This window comes from Scyliorhinus canicula, chromosome 27 (genome assembly GCF_902713615.1).
Source record: "Scyliorhinus canicula chromosome 27, sScyCan1.1, whole genome shotgun sequence".
In the NCBI taxonomy this organism is placed as follows: Eukaryota; Metazoa; Chordata; class Chondrichthyes; order Carcharhiniformes; family Scyliorhinidae; genus Scyliorhinus; species Scyliorhinus canicula.
In genome coordinates this window covers 919,290-941,378 of record NC_052172.1, presented here as the reverse complement: position 1 = coordinate 941,378, position 22,089 = coordinate 919,290, and the positions used below count along the sequence as shown (strand labels likewise).

The following is a 22,089-nucleotide window of genomic DNA, read 5'->3' as shown; positions in this document are numbered from 1 at the left end:
GCAACTGTGCCACTGTGGGTCTGTGCCACATCAGCCAGTGAGTAGGCCACGTCCCTCTGGTCTGTGCCACATAGCCAGTGAGTGTGCCGCGTCATTCAAGGTGAGCGCCACATCATCGTGCGAGTGGGCCCCATCGCTCTGGGAGTGGCAAACGACCCCTTGGGACTGGCACCGTCCCTTTCAAACTAAGCCACGTCCCTCTGCGACTGGGTTACCCCCTTATGTGTCTACGCCACGCCGGCCTGCACCTGGCAATGCCTCCCATGATATTAGCAATGGCCTGCTGTGACTGGGCCATGATGAGGAACGACACTTTGATCTCCATGTGGCTCTGGCACGCCGTTTTTGACGTGGTAAAAGTCCACAGTTTTCATGACGGTATCAGCATTTAGTCTCCGAAATTGAGAATCTAGCGTCAGCTGAATCGATTCAGCAACCTTAAATGAGCTCGTGCCATCACCACGTGGGAAACAACCGGTTCAATGCGAACCTGCGCCGGATTCACTGGGCCTGTAATTGGCGAACATATTTGGATTGGATTGGATTGAACTTGTTTATTGTCACGGGTACCGAGGTGCAGTGAAAAGTATTTTTCTGCGAGAGCTCAACAGATCATTAATTACATGGGAAGAAAAGAAAATACATAATCGGTCAACACAAGATATACAATGTAAATAAATAAGCACCGGCATGAAAAAAATGAAAATTGCTTATTGTCACGAGTACGCTTCATTTAAGTTACTGTGAAAAGCCCCTAGTGGTCACATTCCGGTGCCTCTCCGGGGAGGCTGGTACGGGAATCGAACCATGCTGCTGGCCTGCTTGGTCTGCTTTAAAAGCCAGCGATTTAGCTCAGTGAGCTAAACAAGCCCCAGAATCGGATGAAGCATACAGGGGTGCAGTGTTAATCAGGTCAGTCCATAAGAGGGTCATTAATGAGTCTTGTAACAGCGGTGAAGAAACTGTTTTTCAGACTGTTCATGCGTGTTCTCAGACTTATGTATCTTCTGCCCGATGGAAGAAGTTAGAATTTCATGGAATTTACAGTGCAGAAGGAGACAATTTGGCCCATCGAGTCTGCACCAGCTCTTGGAAAGAGCACCTTACCCAACCGCACACCTCCACCCTATCCCCATAACCCAGCAGTAGCATTGTGGATAGAGCAATTGCTTCACAGCTCCAGGGTCCCAGGTTTGATTCCGGATTGGGTCACTGCCTGGGCGGAGTCTGCACATCCTCCCCGTGTGTGCGTGGGTTTCCTCCGGGTGCTCCGGTTTCCTTCCACATTCCAAAGATGTGCAGGTTAGGTGGATTGGCCATGATAAATTGCCCTTAGTGTCCAAAATTGCCCTTAGTTTTGGGTGGGGTTACTGGGTAATGGGGATAGGGTGGAGGTGTTGACCTTGGGAAGGGTGCTCTTTCCAAGAGCGAGTGAAGACTCGATGGGCCGAATGCCCTTCTTCTGCACTGTAAATTCTATTATAATCTATGAACGTGCAGAATCCACACAATCTGTGGCCCATGCCGGGAATCAAACCTGGTACCCTGGAGCTGTGAAGCAATTGTGCTAACCACTATGTTACCGTAGAAGCGTGAGGAAGCCGGATGGGAGGGGCGTTGATTCCGTTGCCCGCAGTCAACAGACAGCGGGACGTGTAGATGGAGGCAATGATGAGAGGCAGCTTCGTGTGATGGACATGGCGGTGCTCACGATTCTCTGACGTTTCTTGTCGTCCTGGGCCGATCTGTTGCCATACCAGGCTGTGATGCAGCCAAATAGGTTGCTTTCTATGTTGCACCTGTAAAATTAGGTAAAAGTGTCTGTGGGCATGCGAAATCTCCTTAGTTTCCTGAGGAAGTAGAGGCACTATTGTGCGTTCTTGGTGGTAGCATTGTGATAGGTTCTCAGCCTCCCTCCTGTTTTCTGAATCATCGTTATTCGAGATCCGGCCCACTATGGTTGTATCATTAGCAAACCTGTAGATGGGGTTGGAAGCAGATTTTGCCATGCACCTGTGTGTAAAGGAGTTGAGTAGGCGGCTACCTATGCAATCTTGTGGCGCCGCGGGATTGTGGGTTATTGTGGAGAGGTGTTGTTCATTCTTACAGATTGTGGTCTGTTGGTCAGAAAATCGAGGATCCAGTTGCAGAATGGGGAGCCAAGTCCTAACTTTTGGAGCTTTGATATGAGCCTGGCTGGGATTATGGTGTTGCATACAGAATATGGTGATTATGGTGTTGAGGCTCATTCGCCGCCGCCACAATTAACAATCCTTCCCCGCTGCCCACTGTTCCACTCAACAGAATGGCTGAAAAGAGATCTGCACCATGGTTCAAGGATGCCGAGCCAGAGACCATCCTGGACACAGTGGAGAACAGGCAGATGAGCCTGCAACCAGGCACCGGACGATGGCCGCCACGTGCAGCATTCTCTGTGCCTGGGTGCAGGTGGAAGACGTGGTCAGCACCGTGAACAAAGTCGTCCGGACTGCCTGCAGTGCCGCAAGAGACTACACGACCTCCTGCGGCCAATGTGAGTCGGCAGCTCCGTGCCGGCAGCACCAACCCCGCCCCCCACCACAAACCAGTAACCAACCCCCGACACCTCCCTCCCCAGGAAACGATTGCGCACAACTTCTGGAAGCACGTAACGACTGGAGGAGGACCACCAGCCCTGCGGCCGCTCACCATGCCCGAGCAGTGGACACTGGACGTTGTTGGTGGCTCGAGGAAAGGGTGGACACTGATGCGGAGGTCGGTGGCAGGCAAACAAAGTGAACCCTGACTACTTGCCATCCCCATGACATATGTGTGGACATCCCCCTCCTCCCCCACAACCCGCGCAGCCCCTCCCCATCTCCCTCACCGCCACCCCCAACAGCCTACACCTCCCCGATCCTGTTGTACCTTCTAAATCAACGTTTATGTCTGTAACCGGCATACGGTGGACAAATAACCACAAATTGTTCAAAACAGCAATAGTTTATTGCGCGCAAACAAAGTGAAGACACACGTACAAGTTGCACTCTGCACTAAGACACAAGAATGACCCTCACGTCACGTCCACGTGACTGGCAAGGACAGAGCAGATCATGGCCACATCCGAAATCCGTCGTCTGGCAGTGCTGGGTGACTATTGCTGGTCGTCAGTGTCCCCGGCCCTGGGCCCTCTGTGAATGGCGTGGATGGTTCTCGCCTTGACTGATGCAGGTATGAACGTTGTTGTCTTCGGTGGTCGAGTGAGCGCATTGTAGGCTGCGCAGCACCTTTTGTACCTTGCAGGTTTTGCGTGCTTTTAGGTGGTCCCAGATCGATGTCGAATAGATTGATCATCATTCGATTACCCTGGACAGCTCGATGGCGGGGCGGGTCCCAGTGGACCATGTCCGTTAGTATCAGAGGCAAGCAGGCCTTCCCAAATAATGAAACCGACCCACCAAATCTGCTACATATTGTTACTTTCTACCTGGAGTCCATTGTTCCGGGATGACGTTTTAATGGTCTTTTTCCCTGTGTTAGTTGCTGCAAAGTCTGGGCTGCAGCCCTTGTATATTTGGAAGCTGCACCCTGACTGTATCTCTGTGCTTAACAATTTCCCGTCGATCTGTGTTGGCGGTCATTTTGGTTGCTCGCACCCTGCATCCCCATCCCTCACGACCTCACCGTTGTCCCACTCACCCCCTCACCCCGGTCTGTTATCAGCCAGTGCCCCCGGTCGTGGCGCCCGTTCCTCCTGCCAGGGGCATCGTTGGCTGGCGTTGGCCTCACTTGGGGCTGTCGTCTGAGTGCCCTGGGTGGTGCCCCGTTGAGTGGATTCCTGTTGGCACGGTGTTCGGTGGCGGGGTGTGGCGCTGTGGCCGGGGGGGGGGGGCTGTGCACTGTCATGGGAGAGTACCATTAAGAGATGGATGTTTGTCAAATAGCTGTGGTGATGTCAGTGTGAGGGTGGAGCTGAGCTGTGACTTTGCTTTCGCTTTGGGCAAAACAACTGGTGTGTTTCTGTGTATTTTATTTTCGTTTTGGAGTTGAAGAATTTAAAGTCATAGTAAGAAGGTGCATCAATCTCTCTCTGCAGTCTAAAGACTGTCTCCAGATCTTTTGAGGATTTCAAAGTAATATCTGTTTCTGCAGATAATTTATACCTCCTGTCTATCTGTAAAAAGGGTATTCTGGTCTTCTGGATGTTGTTAGGAAAGTTATGAAGGGTTACTTATAGAATATGGTATCTGTGGCGATTATTGCTGTTGATAGTTGTTACGATGTTTACTATTGGTTTATAAAGTGTTGACTAGATTCATAAATAAAAATGCTTTTGTTTTAGAAGGCCTTGAGATCTCTGTTGCAGCACACCTGTAAATTCGGTCCTTGTGCTCCCCATAAACACAAACTATTAACATAAACTTGGGTCAGGTGAACTTCATGATATACGTTTGTGTTCTTTAATCCCTGGCCCATAAGAGCAGCCATTCGGTTGGTGCCACTGTATAACCACAGGCCGTGATGGGTGGTCGGTCAGTGGGTGTTCAGCAGAATGACAAATTACGGAAACCTTGGACAATGAGAGATATTGTAGACCTCGTGAAAAATAAAAAGGAGGCATTTGTCAAGGCTAGAAGGCTGGGAACAGACAAAGCCTGTGTGAAAAATAAGTAAAGTAGGAAGGAACTTAAGCAAAGATTCAAGAGGGCTAGAAGGGGTTACGAAAATTCGTTGGGAAATAGGGTTAAGGAAAATCTCAAGGCTTTTCACACGTACAAATCTTCGAAGAGGTCACAGAGGTGATTGATGCAGGTAGGGCAGTGGATGTTGTCTACATGGACTTCAGTACTGCCTTTGACAAGGTCCCTCATGGTAGACTGGGACACAAGGTGAAGTTCAAACGGGATCAGGGATGAGCTGGCAAGGTGGAAACAGAACTGGGTCGGTCATAGAAGGCAGTGCGTAGCAATGGTTTTGTAATTGGAGGGCTCTGACTAGTCGTGTTCCGCAGTGATCAGTTCTGGGGCCTTTGCTGGTCGGATAATATATAAATGAGTTGGTGGAAAATGTAACTGGTCTGATTTGTAAGTTTGCAGGCGACACAAAAGATTGGTGGAATAGCAGACTGCGATAAGGACTGTCAGAAGATACAGCAGGATTTAGATCGTTTGGAGACTTGTGCGGAGAGATGTTGTGCGGAGAATTTAATCCGGACAATTGTGAGATCATGCATTTTGGAAGGTCGCATGCAGGTAGGGAATATACAGTGAATGGCAGAACCCTTAACAATATTGAAAGTCAGAGATATCCTTGTGTACAGGTCGACAGCTCACTGAAAGGGGCAACAGAGGTGGAGAAGGTAGTCAAGAAGGCATACGGCATGCTTTCCTTCATTGATGGGGGCATTGAGTATAAGATTTGGCAACTCATATTGCAGCTGTACAGAACTTTATTTAGGCCACACTTGGTGTATCGTGTTCAATTCTGGTCGCCACACTACCAGAAGGATGTGGAGGCTTTAGAGAGTGTGCAGAAGAGATTTACCAGGATGTTGCCTGGTATGGAGGGAATTAGCTATGAACAGCGGTTGAATGAAATCGGTTTGTTCTCACTGGAACGATTGATTTTGAGGAGCGACCTGATAGAGTTCTACAAAATTATGAGGGGCATAGACAGGGTGGATAGACAGGGTGGATAGAATGCTTTTCCTCAGGGTAGAGAGGTTAATTACTCGCGGGCATAGGTTTAATGTGCGAACAGCAATGTTAAAAGTAGATGTACTGTTGCCACCTGGGTTGGCCACTTTCTCACACAAAATGGAAGAACGCAAAGATTGCAGTATCAAATGGACATTGGCAAAGAAGCCAGCAGTCCGCAGAGTCCCCTGTATTCTAGCTGCAACAGAAACATGACAGAATTGTAACTAACAAGCTGCGCATCTTAATTATGCAATTTACGGTGATTCCCAGGCACAATGGACACAACAGTTAAAAATTCTATGGCAGGCCAGACGTTCCGGCACCAGTAGAGTTGAAGACAAAGGGCACCAATAAGGTGTAAGGAACCTCCCGGTGATCGAGGGACAGCCTCGTTATTGGGTAAATTCAAATCAATCGATTGGGAAGAGACCCAATCGATTGCAGGTTTATAGAGGGTCCGCCCTGAAGGACACGAAGCCCCTGGGACCTATAAAAGTCAGGTCACATAACTGATTCGCCCTCTTGACCTCTTAGCCAGCCTCTCCTTGACCAGCCAGTCCTCCAAGCAGAACACAGTTGCAGGAGAAGACCTTGAGAAGGAGAGGCCTGGTCAGCAGCCGCCATTAAGTAAGTGTCATACAACGCACGCTACGAGAGTAGACACTCCTGACCCCTTTTGTCCACACCGACTGGAAGCCTGCGGATCCAGGACAAAGTAAGAGGCCGTTGTTCCCTGATCTGGCAGTTCCCTTATTCCAGATAAATATTGGCCTGTTAGTGGTAGGATTAGACTAGTCTTGTAGTTTTATATGCAGAATTAGTAGATAACTGTATAATAATAAACGTGTTTTATTTGAACTTAGTAAGTGGTGTATTGAGTTATTGGTCTGAACTTGAACTTGAAACTTGTGGCAGTATCTTAACGATACCTGGAGACTCTAGAGCTAAGGAACGAAACAGAGCCAAATTGAGTGTAAAGCACACTCACCCAGAACGAGTAACAGTCCGAGGATAGTGAGTGCCTGGAACTCGCTGCTGGAGGAAGTGATGGAAGCAGGAACGAGAGTGACATTTAAGGGACATCTTGACGTGTACATGAATAGGATGGCAATAGAGGGAAGCGGACCCAGGAAGTATAGAAGATTGTAATTTAGTCTGGCAGCATTGTCGGCATGGGCTTGGAGGGCCGAAGGGCCTATCCCTGATCTGTACTTTTCTTTCTTCTTCTGTTCCTTGTTCTTTAGTGCTTGGGCATTGCCCCAAAACCGTGAGGAGTGCACACTGGCGCCTCGGCCCACCCTCCCCTCACTCCTCTTCCCCTCCCTCCGCCTGGCAGAGCACCGATACCCAACAGAGCCAGCCAGGCTGTTTCCTCGCCAGCAGCCCTCTGTCACTCCGCGTCATTCGCATCCGTCACTCTATCGCTCTGCTGCTTGGACGTCAGGTTCACGATTTATGTGAGCACAAGTGAACAAAGGCGTCGGGAAATCCGGCCATTGGAGGCGGTGAATCACAGAGGCTCCTGACCATCGGATGTCAGGCTCGCTCATGATATGCCTATTGGAGCCCACACTCACGCCATTATTGGTGTGCCAGAGCATACCGATTTGGCGTCAAATCTCTGCTTTCCCCCATTCAGCGGCAGAACCGCCCAAACGCATTTCAAAATTTGGGATTTGGCAGACAGAGAATTCCACCCACTGGCTCTGGGAATCTGTGTGTGTGTGGAAGGGAGAGGGGGTGGTGAGGGGGAGCGATCTTCAGTGTTTCGAAACTGTCCAGCCTCTGTGACTGTCCAGAGGCATTTGCACCTTAATTTCATTTGAAGTCTGTCCCCATGTTGGTTTGGGGTTAATGATGGGGAGGCTGTGTTTATAAAATGTGGGCTCCTGCTTTACCGCCCCCCCCCCCAACCCTGAAATTGTAAATATCTCTGAGTGACTGCAGTACTGGGATCTTGGGTATTTGCTATGCCTCTATTTAAATAATGATTTGTTTGTTGTCACTCTGAACCCAGAGAGGTTTTACCTGGACGTTTATCCAATGCAAAGGTTGTGCTGTGTTTTCCCTGTCTCGTCATTTACAGGATTTACAGTGCAGAAGGAGCCAGTGGGCCCATCGAAACTGCACTGGCCTTTGGAAAGTGCACCCAATCCAACCCCACGCCATCACCCTATCCCCTTAAACGGGTAACCCAGTAACCCCATCCAACCGAACCATTTTGGACACTAAGGGTAATTTAGCATGACCAATCCACATAACCTACACATCTTTGGACTGTGGGAGGAAACTGGTGCACCCGGAGGAAATCCACGCAGATATGGGGAGAATGTTCAGACTCCGCACAGACTTTGACCCAAGCCAGGAATTGAACCTGGGACCCTGGAGCCCCGAAGCAACTGTGCTAGCCACTGTGCTACTGTTACGCCTACAATTTCCACAGTTAAATTATAAAAATAAAAAAGCAATGGGACTTGTGGTTATTTTATTATTGGGGCGGGGGCCAGATCCGTTGATGTGTTTGTGTGTCTGGCCGGGGGCAGTGAAGAGAGACATAGAATCTCGGATTTCCGCTCTAGGGTCCATCCCAGGTTGTTATTGGGATCTGACACCAACAATCAGCCTTGCCTGTGGGATCCTGCTGTGCGTATTTTGGCCGCAGCATTTCCTTCATAGCAACCGTGGCTTAATTTCCCAAATTCATTTCACTGACGAGCAAATTGTCGATCGTTCTCATCACTTACTCACATCCCAACTTATCGGTCTAATTCATCGATTACATTCACAAGTTCTCAGTGCATCGTTAATGAGAATGTTGAGACAGAAACCTTTCAGAGAGCGTTTAATCCAGATTCTATCTTCAGATTGGAAAAAAAACCTGGCAGAGAATGTTTTCACATTATCAAAAGCAGGAAAGAGACCCAGATAATGTACAGAGATAAGGGATAGAGAAAAAGAGAGATAGGAAGGGAGAAAGCGGAGAGAGGGAGAGAGAGAATTGGAATGAGATGGAGGGAGAGAAAGACAGGAAGGGAGAGAGATAGAGGGAGTGGGGTAGATAAATTAAATGAGGGACTGGGAAGAGAGATGTGGTCTGTTTCATTTCCAAATGAATACATCTCACTTGGGTGAACATTTGAGATTCTTACCTTGAATTCTAACTGACGCGCTGTGACCGTTGGACCCGAAAAACCTGCTATTCGGATGTCTGAGTAAGATTAACAACCTACAGAATACAGCTATTTACATTTGTGAAATACCACCACAGATGGGTGGTAAGGTGGCACAGCTGATCGTGCTACTGCCTCTCAGCGTCCTCAACCCCGGTTCGATTCCAATCTTGCATCACACTCTGTGTGGAGTTTGCACATTCTCCACGGTGGTTTCCTCCGAGTGCTCCGGTCTCCTCACACAGGGCAAAGATGTGTAGGTTAGGTTAGGTTCGCAATGAAAATTGGAGACTCATGGCTCTCCCGTACCCCTGATTACTAGTGGGCAGGTTATTCCAGATAGAGCCGCTGGTAGCATTCTGGAAAATAATTTGGGTCACGAATCTGACCCTTGAAAATTGGCGCAGAGGCGGGATTGGAGGGATTGGATGAGACAGGAAGATTGTGGAGAGAACAGAGTGGAAAAAATATATTTTGAGGAACAACCCTTAGCTGTGATCAAATAAACACAAGGGGCGTTGTTTGAATCAGAACAGGGCATGTTCACCCACCTGTCCTGGTTGACTGGTACATAAATGCTTACCAATCTGCAGAATCTCTGGACGCTCGGATTTGATTGCAGATTCTTGATAAATGCAAGTCCCTTTCTTGTTTTTGTTTTTATTTTACTTTCCACTTCTTGTCTCAATTATTTCTCTCTACTTTGTGTGCCGTTCCTCTCACACATCTAAATATATTTTGACCCAGCCTGCAGCCAGTACTGTTCCTTGAGCGTCGTGGATTTTACACGAGTCTAAGAAACCAAGAAAAACTGCATTCCTTTCTGTAAATTGCTTAGCCTGATGTCTGTACATGGTTTCGGTGCCTAAATTTTCGAACACAAGGGTATTTTTGTCCTGATTGTTCCGTGTGAGCAATGTAACGTCTGTTTTTCAGCCCAGAGGGAATGCTATCCTAACACGGGTCAGTACTGATTGGCTTCTGAACTGGAAGAATTTTAATCTTTTTAAGCGATCGTTGCAGTTGCAAGTTCATTCGTCAGCTTGTGCTGCACGGGGTGAAAATCAGGGCTATGGGAACTCAGCATTGATTCAGGATCGCCGAAGAAGGAGTATGAAATGACAGAGGTCCCCGTCTGAATAAAAAGCTAACTTGCACATTCAGATTTTCAGAACCGAGGAAAATGCTTCGCACTTGGAAATGAATTATTTTCAGGGCTCATGACAACTTTTGCAGTATCTGCCACCGGGGGTGGACTGAACTATATAACTACTGCTACACAGTCGATGTTTCCATGTAATCTGGGGGAGAAAATCTATCCGTTATTCACCTTCCATAAAATGATGTAATTCCATTAGATATTGACATCTGTGGGGTTTTTTTTATCAATTCGCGTGCTGAGTTTCAACAGTGTCAGAGCTGCGACATTTTAAAACAATTCTACTTCCTTTCTCTAATCATAGAATCATAACATTTATAGTCCAAAAGGAGGCCAATTGCTCATCTAGTCTGCAACGGCCCTTGGAAAGAGCATCCCACCCAAGCCCGCACCAAATCAGTCACACCACCTGACCTCTTTCTTGGACACGAAGGGACAATTTATCATGGCCAATCAACCAAACCATCTTTGGACTGTGGGAGGAAACATCAGCACGAGGAGTAAGCCACCTAGACACGGTGAGAACGTGCAGATTCAACACAGACAGTGACCCAAGTATAGAATGGAATCTGGGACTCTGGAGCTGTGAAGCAACAGTTCTAACCAGTGCACAATCATGCCTATGTGGAAAGTTTTGCCCTTGTGTGAAACATTAGGGTGTGAATTGTTTTATGTATTTTCACCACTTGGGCAGGTCGGCTCGAACTTATTGAACACGATAGTCTTCGATTCGGGAGAATGGATTTTTCTTTTAATTGACAAGTTATTGTAGGATTTTTGCTTTGCCATGGGACTTTTCGAATGTCTGGGCTTTATGGGCGTGATCCTCGAATGAGCCGCACTTGTATTCGTTCTGAGGAAGGAATAACATTCTCTCCACTTCTGGGTCTCCCTGCACAACTCTAATGATGCCAGAGAGAGTAATGGCACAATGCGTAGTATGTGAAGGCGGATGTAGCTAAAGAGGGAGAGAGACAGAAAAACAGAGGAATCAAGGGGAATGATAGCAGTACACGTCTCTTTCTCGACTTCTGGGGTGGGAAAAGAGAGAAAACAGCAAGATAGAGAGATATACCATGAGTAATGACATTTGCAAATGCAAAGTTGTCGATGAGAGGTAAACAGTGGGAGGAAGAGAGGAGGTTATGGCGATTGAAGGAGAGATAAGTGAGTGAGTGAGAGAGACAGAGAGAGAGAGAGAGAGAGAGGGAGAGAGAGAGAGAGAGAGAGAGAGGAAAGTAAAATGAGAGAGGGAGGGGCAGTGCGAGAGAATGTCGGGGAGAGAGAGAAATGAAGTGAGAGAGAGGGAAGAAGATATAGGGAGGGAGATATATGTAATGTGAGAGGCTGGAAATGAAATTAAAGGACAGGGAAGAAGAAGGAGAGAGAGAGGAAACAGACACCGAGGACAGGATTGGAGAGACTGGATTAGATCGGCTGGTTGTGGAGTGTGTAAAAATGTATTGTCTGGCACTCAGAATTTTGCGGTGAGACAATATCCGCCAGGGATGTTACTGAAATGGAAACAGGGAATGTTCAACCTGTTGTCCTGGTCTATTGTTCATTGTTTACTTAGCAACGCAAAGTTAAACCAGTTTCGCCGGTTTAATGGTTGTTTGCGTGAGCTTGCTGCAGGTAAATTATCTGACAGGTTTTCAGATTAAAATTGAGAGTAGGTCATAACATGCTTATGATTCCGTGCAGAACCTGTGACGTCCTGATTTGATTACAGAATCTTAACTAATGCAACTCCGTATCACTTTCTTGATTTTGCTTTTATGCTCCTGAAACTCGCTCATTGTCACAAGTCTGCTTCAAATGAAGTTACTGTGAAAAACCCCTAGTCGCCAAATTCCGGAGCTGTTTGGGGAGGGTGGTACAGGAATTGAACCCACAATGATGAAAAGCTAATTATTCAGCCCTGTGCTAATCCAGCTCCGACTGTCCTCTTCGTGTCTCATTTCTTTCTCCTTCTTGTGCCCTTCCTCTCACTTATCTAACTATTTGCACCCAGCCCATGGCCTGCGGCCTGTACTGTTCATTATGCTGCCGTGGTTTTTACATGAATATAAGAAACCAGGAAAAATGTCATTCCTTTCTGTAAATTGTTTAGCCTGACGTTTGGACATGGTACAGAGCATGAATTTTCTAACACTCCGAAATTTTTGTACTTCGATAAAATTGTTCCTTGTGAAATTCAGCACAGAAGGAGAAACGCAAAGTCTGTCTTTCAGCCCAAAGGGAATCCTGCCCTGACTCGGATCAGTGCCGATTGGCAGCTCAACTGGAACAATGTTAATCCTCAGGGTGGTCTGAGCGGTTGCAAGTTCACTCGTGAGATTCTACTGCACGGGCTGAAAAAGAGGCGTATGGGAACTCAGCATTGCTTCAGGTTTACGAAAGAAGGAGCCCTGAAGTGACATCGGTTCCCGTGTGAAAACATATCACTTATTGTCCATTCAGCACAGAGGGAAGACTGCTTTATTACATATTCAGAACCGAGGTAAAGCTTCGCACTTGGAAATGTTGCATTTTCAGTGCTCGTGACAGCATTAACAGTATCTGCCACCTGATGTGGACTGAACGATAGCATTCTCGCTACTGGGGGACACACAGTCGATGTCTCCAAGTAATCTGGAAACAAGAACTATCCCTTATCAGCTTTAATGAAAGAATCTCACTCCATTAGGTATGGATATGTGTGGATCTGTTTTTGATTAATTCGCGTGGTATGTTTCAACAGTGTAAAAGCTGCGATAATTTAAAACAAGTCTACTTCCTTTCTCTAACCATACAATCATAAAATTTACAGTGCAAAAGAAGGCCATTCGTCTCATCAACACTGCACCGGCATTTGGAATGAGAACCCCACCCAATACCTTTAACACAATGGGCTAACCAGCTGGCTTGCAATGCTGACAAAGCCAACAGCGGCGGTTTCAATTCCCGTGAGCCTCCCCGAACAGGAACCGGAATGTGGCGACTCGGGGCTTTTCACAGTAACTTCATTGAAGCCTACTTGTGGCAATAAGCGGTTATTATTATTGACCGCTTTGTCGCTAGCTGGCAATTTCGATTTGCAAATCCAGCAAGCCATCTTTGAAATTACACAACTGCCATAAATTCCATCGATTCACCACTCTCTGGGTGAATATATTTCTCCTCACAGTCGTAAAAGGACTTTATCCTCAAATGATGACCCCTATATCTCGAACTCCCCCTCCACACCACCGTCACAACCAGCACGACCACCCCCACCATCGGGGACATTCTTTTTGATTCTACCCTGTCCAATCCTGTAAGAATTTTGGAATATCCATAACTTCCCACTCACTCTTCTACACTCCAATGAATATAATCCTAACCGATTTAATCTCTCATCATATGACAGACTTGCCGTCACAGGAATCAACCTGGTAAACCTTTGCTCTACTCCCTGCAAAGCAAGACCATGCTCCCCAGATAAGGATACCATAACTGCACATTGGCCTCACCAATGCTCAAAAGAATTGTAGTAAATGACCTGTATTCATATATTAGAATCCTCTCGCTATAAAGACAAATGTACCATTGGCCTGTTTTACTGCCGGTTGTACCTGCGGGCTTCCTTTCAGCGATGATGCAAGAGGGCATCAAGGTCTCAGCGGACATCCAACTCTCTCAAATTACACCTATTGAAACAAAATCTGCCTTCCTATTTTGGCGACCGAAGTGGATAACCTCATATTCAGCTGCATTATACTGTGTCTGCCATACTTGTGCCCACTCACTTGGCCCGTCCAAGTCCCGCTGAAGCATCGCTCCATCCCTCCCACCCCCACCCCCACTGCACACACTCCTGCTGAATTTTGTATCATCTGCAAATTTGGAGATAATACATTTTGTTCCCTCGTCTAAATCATGTATATATATTTTGAGCAGTTGGGGTCCGAACACAAATCAGAGCGGTGCCCCCCTAGTCACTGCCTGCCAATCAGATAAATATCAATTTCTTCCAACTTTTTGCTTTGTGCCTGTCACGATTGTTTTACTTTATTTTTATCCTCCTCCTTTTCACATTTTTCCCCAAATTTACACTTAACAATAAACAATAATCAATAACAAATGTAACGTCAATCCCCATATCAATGACAAAGACCCCATTCTCCCACCATACCCCAGTCATTGGCACGCATGTTAACATAAACAATTGACAAAAATGAATCAGGAATCATCAAGAGTCACCATTAACAGATTCAGTCCCACCTCCCCCCACAAGCTTCCCAGCCCCAAACCCACCGATTGTTCGATGTGATGAAATTCTCGAACGTGCATAATCAATAACGCTCATGAATTGTAGAACCTCTCCATCCTTCCCCTCAGTTCAAATTTGACCTTTTCAAGTGTTAAGAATTCCAACAGACCCCCCCCCCCCACCACGCCAGATCACAGGGTTGATCTCCACCCTAACAGGATCCGCCTTTGGGCGATCAACGAGGTGACGGCTACAACATCTGCCTCCGTGACAGTTTCAAACTCCGGATGGTCCGACACGGCGAATATGGCCTCCCATTTTCACCTGCACCAGTTTAGAGATTACCCTAAACACCTCCTTCCAGTAATCCTCCAGTTTTGGACAGGCCAAAAACATATGAACCAGGTTTGTGGGGCCTCCCCAGCAACCTTCACACACATCTTCTACCCCTCAAAGAACAAGGCCATCCTCGCCCTTGTGAGGTATATAACAACTTCAGCTGTATAATCGCAACCTTGCAAACGAGGTGGAGGCATTCACATTCCGTAGCACACATGCAGACATGCACACAATGAGATACAGACAGGCAGGTAATGAACACAGAACCAGGACACAAACAATCAGCAGGCAGAACAGTTGGGAGTGGTTTCCCACTATAAAAGCATCAGACACTCACAATCCGCCTCTTTCCACTGGGGACCTCCACAGAGGGAGTCAGAGTGAATTACATAAAACGTACAGCACGTGCCGAAGAGTTAGTTTGATTCAGTCAGACAGAATAATCACACTTAGTTTAGCAGAAAGTCGACCTCACAGAGAACTGAGCTAACTGTGTGACAGGTTCAACATATCAAATTGAACTAACTTCAAGCTCTGGAGTATATTTCAGTTATTGCTGCATCCAGTTGCAGCCCGTGTTATCTCAGTGTGCTTAAAACGACATGGTACCAGAAGACTGCCTACCCGAGGTGGTTTACATATCTGTTCCGTGACGACCAGCAACCCTCTGGTCCCGGTACAGACCATCCCGTATGTAGAGGTCCCACCAACCCAGAATGAGCCCCAATTATCTAGTAATCTGAAAGCCTTCCTCCTGTACCATTCCTGTTGCCACTTGTTCAACTGCTCCCTCTCCCTATTTCTTGTCTCGCTAGCACGTGGCACGGGTAACATCCCAGAGAAAATAATTATGTTTGTCCTACATCTACGTTTCCACCGTAGCTCCCTTTATTCCAGCCTTACATCCCTATCCCTTTTCCTACGTGTGTCGTTGGTGCCTATGTGGACAACGACTTGGGGCTGCTCCCTCTACCCCTTAAGGATCCCGAAAACACGATCCAAGACATCACGGACCCTGGCACCTGGGAGGCAACATACCAACAACGAGTCTCTTTCGTTCCCACAGAATCTCCTATCTATCCCCCTAACTATGGAGTCTCGAATGACTAATGATCTACACCTCTCCCCCTTACCTTCTGAGCAACAGGGACAGACGCTGTGCCAGAGACCTGTACCCCATGGCTTACCGCTGGTAAGTCTTCCCACCCCAACAGTATCCACAGCGGTATACGTGTTACTGAGGGGAATGACCACAGGGGATACCTGTACTGACTGCTTCATCCTAGCCCCTCCCACCGTCACCCATCTATCTTTATTCTTCGGGTAACTACATCCCTGAAGCTTCTATCTATGACCACCTCTGCCTCCCGAATGATCCGAAGTTCATCCAGCAACAGCACCAGTTCCCTAACGCGGTTTCTGAGGAGCTGGAGATGGCTGCACTTCCCATTGGTGAAATCAGCAGGGACACTGACGGCGTCCTTCACCTCAAACAGTCAGCAGGAGGAACATTCGACTGCCTTCTCTGCCATCCGCTCTAGATAAAACAAGAAAATGAAAGGAAGAGCTTACCTAATATTCACTCAACGCCTTAGGTCAGAGGAGGTGGAAGGGTTGGGGACACTAAAGTGTTGTGTCTCGGGTTTAGCAACCGTCCAACTTGTATACAGGTACTAATAAATCTTCACAGAAATCCCACAGCCGACCTCCTGCAGCTCTAAAGGTAAGTTTTTAAAGAGGTAAACTTACCTTCCCGACAGGCCCCTGGCACTGCTCCCGCCGAAAATCTGAAGGCCGCTTCTACTGCAAGGTAATTTTTTAAAAGTTAAACTTACGTTCCCGACAGGCCCCTGGACACTGCTCCCGCCGAAAATCTGAAGGCCGCTTCTCCTACAAGGTACGTTTTTTAACGTCTGTGTGGAGTTTGGACATTCTCCCCAGTGGTTTCATTCAGGTAATTCTCCCCAGTGGTTTCATTCAGGTAATTTCTGACACAGGCCAAAGATGTGCAGATTATCTGGACTGGCCATCCTAAATTGTCTCTTAGTGTCCAAAGGTTAAGTAGGATGACAGGGATAGAGTGGACACAGTTTAGCATGCTCTCTCGGAGGGGTAGTACAGACCGATTTGCCGAACTGCCTCGTTCTCCAATGTAGTGTTTCAAAGATGTTGTGGGATGTAACACCTTCTTCCGAGTCCAGACTTCAATTTTACTCAGAGGTTTTGAGAATATTGTACTGAACTCGCTTTAATGTTATGGAATCCACTCGCCTCCTATATTAACTTCTTTATATTTCCCATTTTTTGAGCAAGGTCACAATGAGGTTTGGAGACTCCTGACCCTCCCGCACCCCATTCTGATCACTGGTGAGCAGGTTATTCCAGTTAGTGCCGCTGGTAGCATTCTGGAACAGACTTTGGGTCACGAAGCTGACCCTTGAAAATAGGTGCAGAGGGCGAGACTGGAGGGATTGGATGAGACCGGCAGGTTGTGGGGAGAACAGAGTGGAAAAGAAATATTTTCAGGAATTCAGCCCTTTGCAGTGAGCAAATAAACGCAAGTGGATGGGCGTTGTTGAAATCAAAACAAGGAATGTACAGCCACCTGTCCTGGTCTATTGTTCATTCTGATTCAGCCACGCAAAGTTAAACCAGTTTGGGTGTTGTATAGTTGTTTTTGTGAGCTTGCTGCAGGTAAATTGTCTGACAGGTTTTCAAATTACAATTGGGAGTGCGGCATAACATACTTATGATTCTGTGCAGAACTTGTGACGCCCTGATTTGATTGCAGATTCTTTACAAACGCAAGTCTGTCTCACTGTCTTGTTTTTCTTTTTATTGTTATCATTTATTTCTCTCTAACTCTCGTGCCCATCGAGATACCGAAATATATTTTTAACCAGTCCATGGCCTTTCCACTTTTTATGCTGTCCTAGTTTTTACATGAGTATAAGAAACCCAGAAAAACTGCATTTCTGTCATTTTTCTCAGTCTGGCGTTTGGACGTAGTTCCAGAGACTGAATTTTCCAACACACGGGAATTTTGGTACTGAAATAGAATTGTCCCCTGTGAAATTAAGCACAGAAGGAGGTACGCAACGTTTGTCTTTCAGCCCACATGGGCTGCTGCCCTAACTCGGATCAGTACCGATTGGCAGCTCAACAGGAAGAATGTTCACCTTTTGGGCGGTAGTAGCTGTTGCTGTTCACTCGTGAACTTGTGCTGCATGGGCTGAAAATCAGGCCTCTGGGAACTCAGCAATGCTTCATGTTCGCTAAAGAAGGAGCCCTGAAGTGACATAGGTTCCCGTCTGGAAAAAAATATTACCCATTGTCCATTCACCACAGAGGGTATACTGTTTTTTTACATGTTCAGAACCGAGGTAATGCTTTGCACTGGGAAATATTTTATTTTCCAGCATCATTACTGCATTAACAGAATCTGACATCTGATGTGGACTGACCGATAGAATTCCCACTACTGGAGGACACACAGTCGATGTCTCCAAGTAATCTGTTGCCAAGATGTATCCCTTATTCAGCTCTAATGAAACAATGTCAGTCCATTAGACATGGATATGTGTGGATCTGTTTGTGATTAATTTGCATGCTGGGTGTCATCAGTGTAATAGCAGTGAATATTTAAAACAATTCTACTTCCTTTCTCTAATCATAGAATCATAAGATTTACAGTACGAAATAAGGCCATTCGGCTCATCGAGTCTGCACCTGCCCTTGGAATGAACACCCCAACCAATACCTAAGCCAATAACCCAACCTAAACTCTTTCTCACTGAGGGGCAATTTAGAATGGCCAATCCATCAACCAGCTTGTTAAATACAGAACTTTTTTTGCCTCAACTACTTTTTGTGACAGCGAATTCCAGATTCACCACTCACTGGGTGAATAAATGTCTGCTTATCTCAGTCATAAAAGGTTTACCACTTATCCGCAAACAATGACCCCTAGTTCTTGACAACCCCCCCCCCCCCCCCAAACACCCCCCCCCCCCACATCCACCACTACCACTGGGAACATTCTTCTTCATGTACCCTGTCTAATCCTGTTAGAATTTAGCAATTCCCATGAGATTCCATTCACTTTTTTAACTCCAATGAATAAAATCCTAACCGATTTCATCTCTCCTTATTTGACAGCCCCTCCATCCCTGGAAACAGCCTGGAAAATGAGAAATGAAATGAAATGAAAATCGCTCATTGTCACGAGTAGACTTCAACTAAGTTACTACGAAACGCTCCTCGTTGCCACATTCCGGGGAGGCTGGTACGGGAATCGAACCGTGCTGCTGGGTCTGCATTAAAAGCCAGCGATTTAGCCCAGGGAGCTAAAACAGCCCCTAATCTTTGCTGCACTCCTCGCACTGCAAGACAATCCTCCCTCAGGTAAGGATACCAAAACTGAACATAATCCTTTTGGCCTCACAAATGCCCTGACGAATTGCAATAAAACAGTTGTATTCCTATCTACAAATCATCTCCCTATGACAGCCAACGTACCATTGGCCTGTGAAATGCTTGCTGTACCTGTGTGCTTACTTTCAGCGACTGATGCCAGGGCACGCCAAGGCCTCAGCGGATATCCACTTATCTCAATTTACACGAATTGGAAAAAAAAACAATCTGCCTTCATGTTTTGCTCCCGAAACGGAAAATCTCGCATTTATTCACATTATACTGAATCTGTCATACATGTTACCATTGACTCAGCCTGCCCAAATCATGATTAAGCATCTCTGCATCCTCCTCGCAGCTCACCCATCCGCTCAATTTTGTATCATCTGCAAATTTGGAGAGAAAACATCTAGTTTCCTCGTCCAAATCATTAATATATACTGTGATGAGTTGGGGTCCGAGCACAGATCCCTGCAATACCCCACTCGTCACTGCCTGCCAATCAGAAAAAGATCCATTGATCCCAACTGATCGCTTCCTGTCTATTGACATATTTCTCATCAATCTCAAAACACTGCACGTTATCCCATGCGCTTTAACTTTCGATATTATTCTGGAATATGAGACCTTGTTGAATGCCTTGTGAATGCCTTAATTAACAAGATCCACTGTTTCCACGTGGTCAACTCTACCAGCTACATCTTCAAATAATTCTAGTAGATTTGTAAATCATGATTTTCCTTTCGTAAATAAATGCTGTCTTTATCTGATTACACCACTGCTTTTCAACTACTGTGTTATTAAATCCTTGATAATGGACTCCAGCAACCTCTCTACCACCAGCGTTAGCCTCACTGTATATAGATCACTGTCTTCTCTCTACCTGCATTTTTAAATTGTGGGGTTACATTCATAGAATTTTTATCATAGAATTTACAGTGCAGAAGGAGGCCATTCGGCCCACAGAGTCTGCACCGACTCTTGGAAAGAGCACCCCACCCAAGGTCAACACCTATTCCCTATCCCCATAATCCAGTAACCCCACCCAACACTAAGGACAATTTTAGACACTAAGGGCAATTTAGTAAGGCCAATCCACCTAACCTGCACATCTTTGGACTGTGGGAGGAAACCGGAGCACCCGGTGGAAACCCACGCACACACGGGAAGGATGTGCAGACTCCGCACAGTCAGTGACCCAAGCCGGAATCGAACCTGGGACCCTGGAGCTGTGAAGCAATTGTGCTATCCACAATGCTTCCGTGCTGCCCTATTCGCTACCGTTCAGTCTGTGAGAACCATTCAAGAGTCCAATAAATTCTGTAAATGATCACCAATGGATTGATAATTGCAGTGAAACACCTGTATTCCTATATTCGTTAAGTACCTTTGACAAGATAATAAATACGGAGAAACACCAGGAGATGAGCAAATTATTTGTACTGAAGAACGTCCGTTGGCTGAAGAAGGGGAAGAGAAGGAAAGTGTGAAAGGTGCACGGAAAGATATTTCCAAGGACATTCATTTTGAGGAAGTAATGGTTATCAGAGAACGTAATAGCAGAGAGAAGGAATGGAAATCTTGGAGGGATGAGAAGCCACAGGTGGAGTGAAACTGAGGAGAGAAGTGGGCGGGACCAGCGGATTAAGATTTGAGAGAGAGAAAGGCGAAAGAGGCAGAGGGACAAAGAGTAGAACATAGGTGAAAGAAGAAGTGAGCGACAGAGTAAGATCATAAAAATACTTAAGGAGAAAAGTGTTTTGGGGGAAGTTGAGATGAAGGATGGGAGAAATCTAATGGTACATCCGGATGTATTAAAAGGGAGAGATGCTCCTTGCAAACTTAAATGAGTGTTGGATGCGAAGTTAGTGACAGAATGATCCTGACGGAGAACAACATAAGGCATGCCGGAGGGAAGACCACGGGACCAGGAGAAAGAAAGGACTGCATGGAGGAAAGTCTTGGACGAGAGCTAGATAAGTGACTAAGCTGGAGAGAATGTATTCAATTGGTGCAAGAGACAATAAGGAACACGAATGTATAAGTGGCTGAGATAAGGAGAAAAAATAATTGAAACGAGATTGAGCGAAAAGGGAAAATTTGGCGAATGGAACAAAGAACAAGGAACAAAGAAAAGTACAGCACAGGAACAAGCCCTTCTGCCCTCGAAGCCTGTGCCGACAATGCTGTCCATCGAAACTGAAATCTCCTTCACTTCCGGCGTCTGTATCCCTCTATTCCCATCCTATTTATGTATTTTAAGAAGAATACGACCGTCCAAAATATGGAACCGGGTGCAGTAAGTGATTATAAAATAAATATCTAGAGCCGGAGGTAAATTGGAGAATGCAAGCAAGTGGAATTGAATAGGACGAGGGCGTTTATTGGCTGAGGGAGATCTGATGATACGTTTGGCGAAGGATGGATTTTGGGGGAAATGAAAAGATAATTTTTTTTTTAAGAACAGTACAGCACAGAACAGGCCCTTCGGCCCTCAATGTTGTGCCGAGCAATGATCACCCTACTCAAGCCCACGTATCCACCCTATACCAGTAACCCAACAACCCCCATTAACATTATTTTTTAGGACACTAAGGGCAATTTAGCCTGCTCAATCCACCTAACCCGCACATCTTTGGACTGTGGGAGGTAAACCGGAGCACCCGGAGGAAACCCACGCACACACGGGGAGGACATGCAGACTCCGCACAGACAGTGCCCCAGCCGGGAATCGAACCTGGGACCCTGGAGCTGTGAAGCATGGATGCTAACCACCATGCTCCCATGCTTCCCATATTGATATGGGATAGAATAGCAAATGGCAATAAAGGGAGTGGTAGGGGCGCGGGCAGCCAAAAGAATGTGAGCGGACAAGGAGAAGCCAAGGATTCGAATGGGAGAGAATGAGATACAGTAAGAGTGCGAACGATGTGGGCGTGGGTATGGCGTTATATTTGAAAGGAGCTGGCGGGGGAGTGAGCAGGCACTGGAGAGCAAAAGTGAGAGACAGAAACAGCGACTAAATATGATGTAACGACGCAGTGAGAGTAAATGGGAGGCGGAGTGAGGGAGAGAGACGAGATGTTGGGGAGCATG

The 22,089-nt window shown here is 46.6% G+C and overlaps 1 protein-coding gene across 1 annotated transcript in view; it reads left to right on the top strand.

The window, feature by feature from the left end:
* Nucleotides 1-2,409: 2,409 nt before the first annotated feature.
* LOC119957676 (solute carrier family 43 member 3-like) overlaps nt 2,410-22,089 on the top strand; it is a 110,121-nt gene continuing 90,441 nt past the window's right edge. The window contains exons 1-2 of the mRNA XM_038785752.1: nt 2,410-2,533; nt 20,391-20,596. Coding sequence (XP_038641680.1) covers nt 2,410-2,533; nt 20,391-20,596 — 330 coding nt within the window. The remainder of the gene's footprint in view (nt 2,534-20,390; nt 20,597-22,089) is intronic.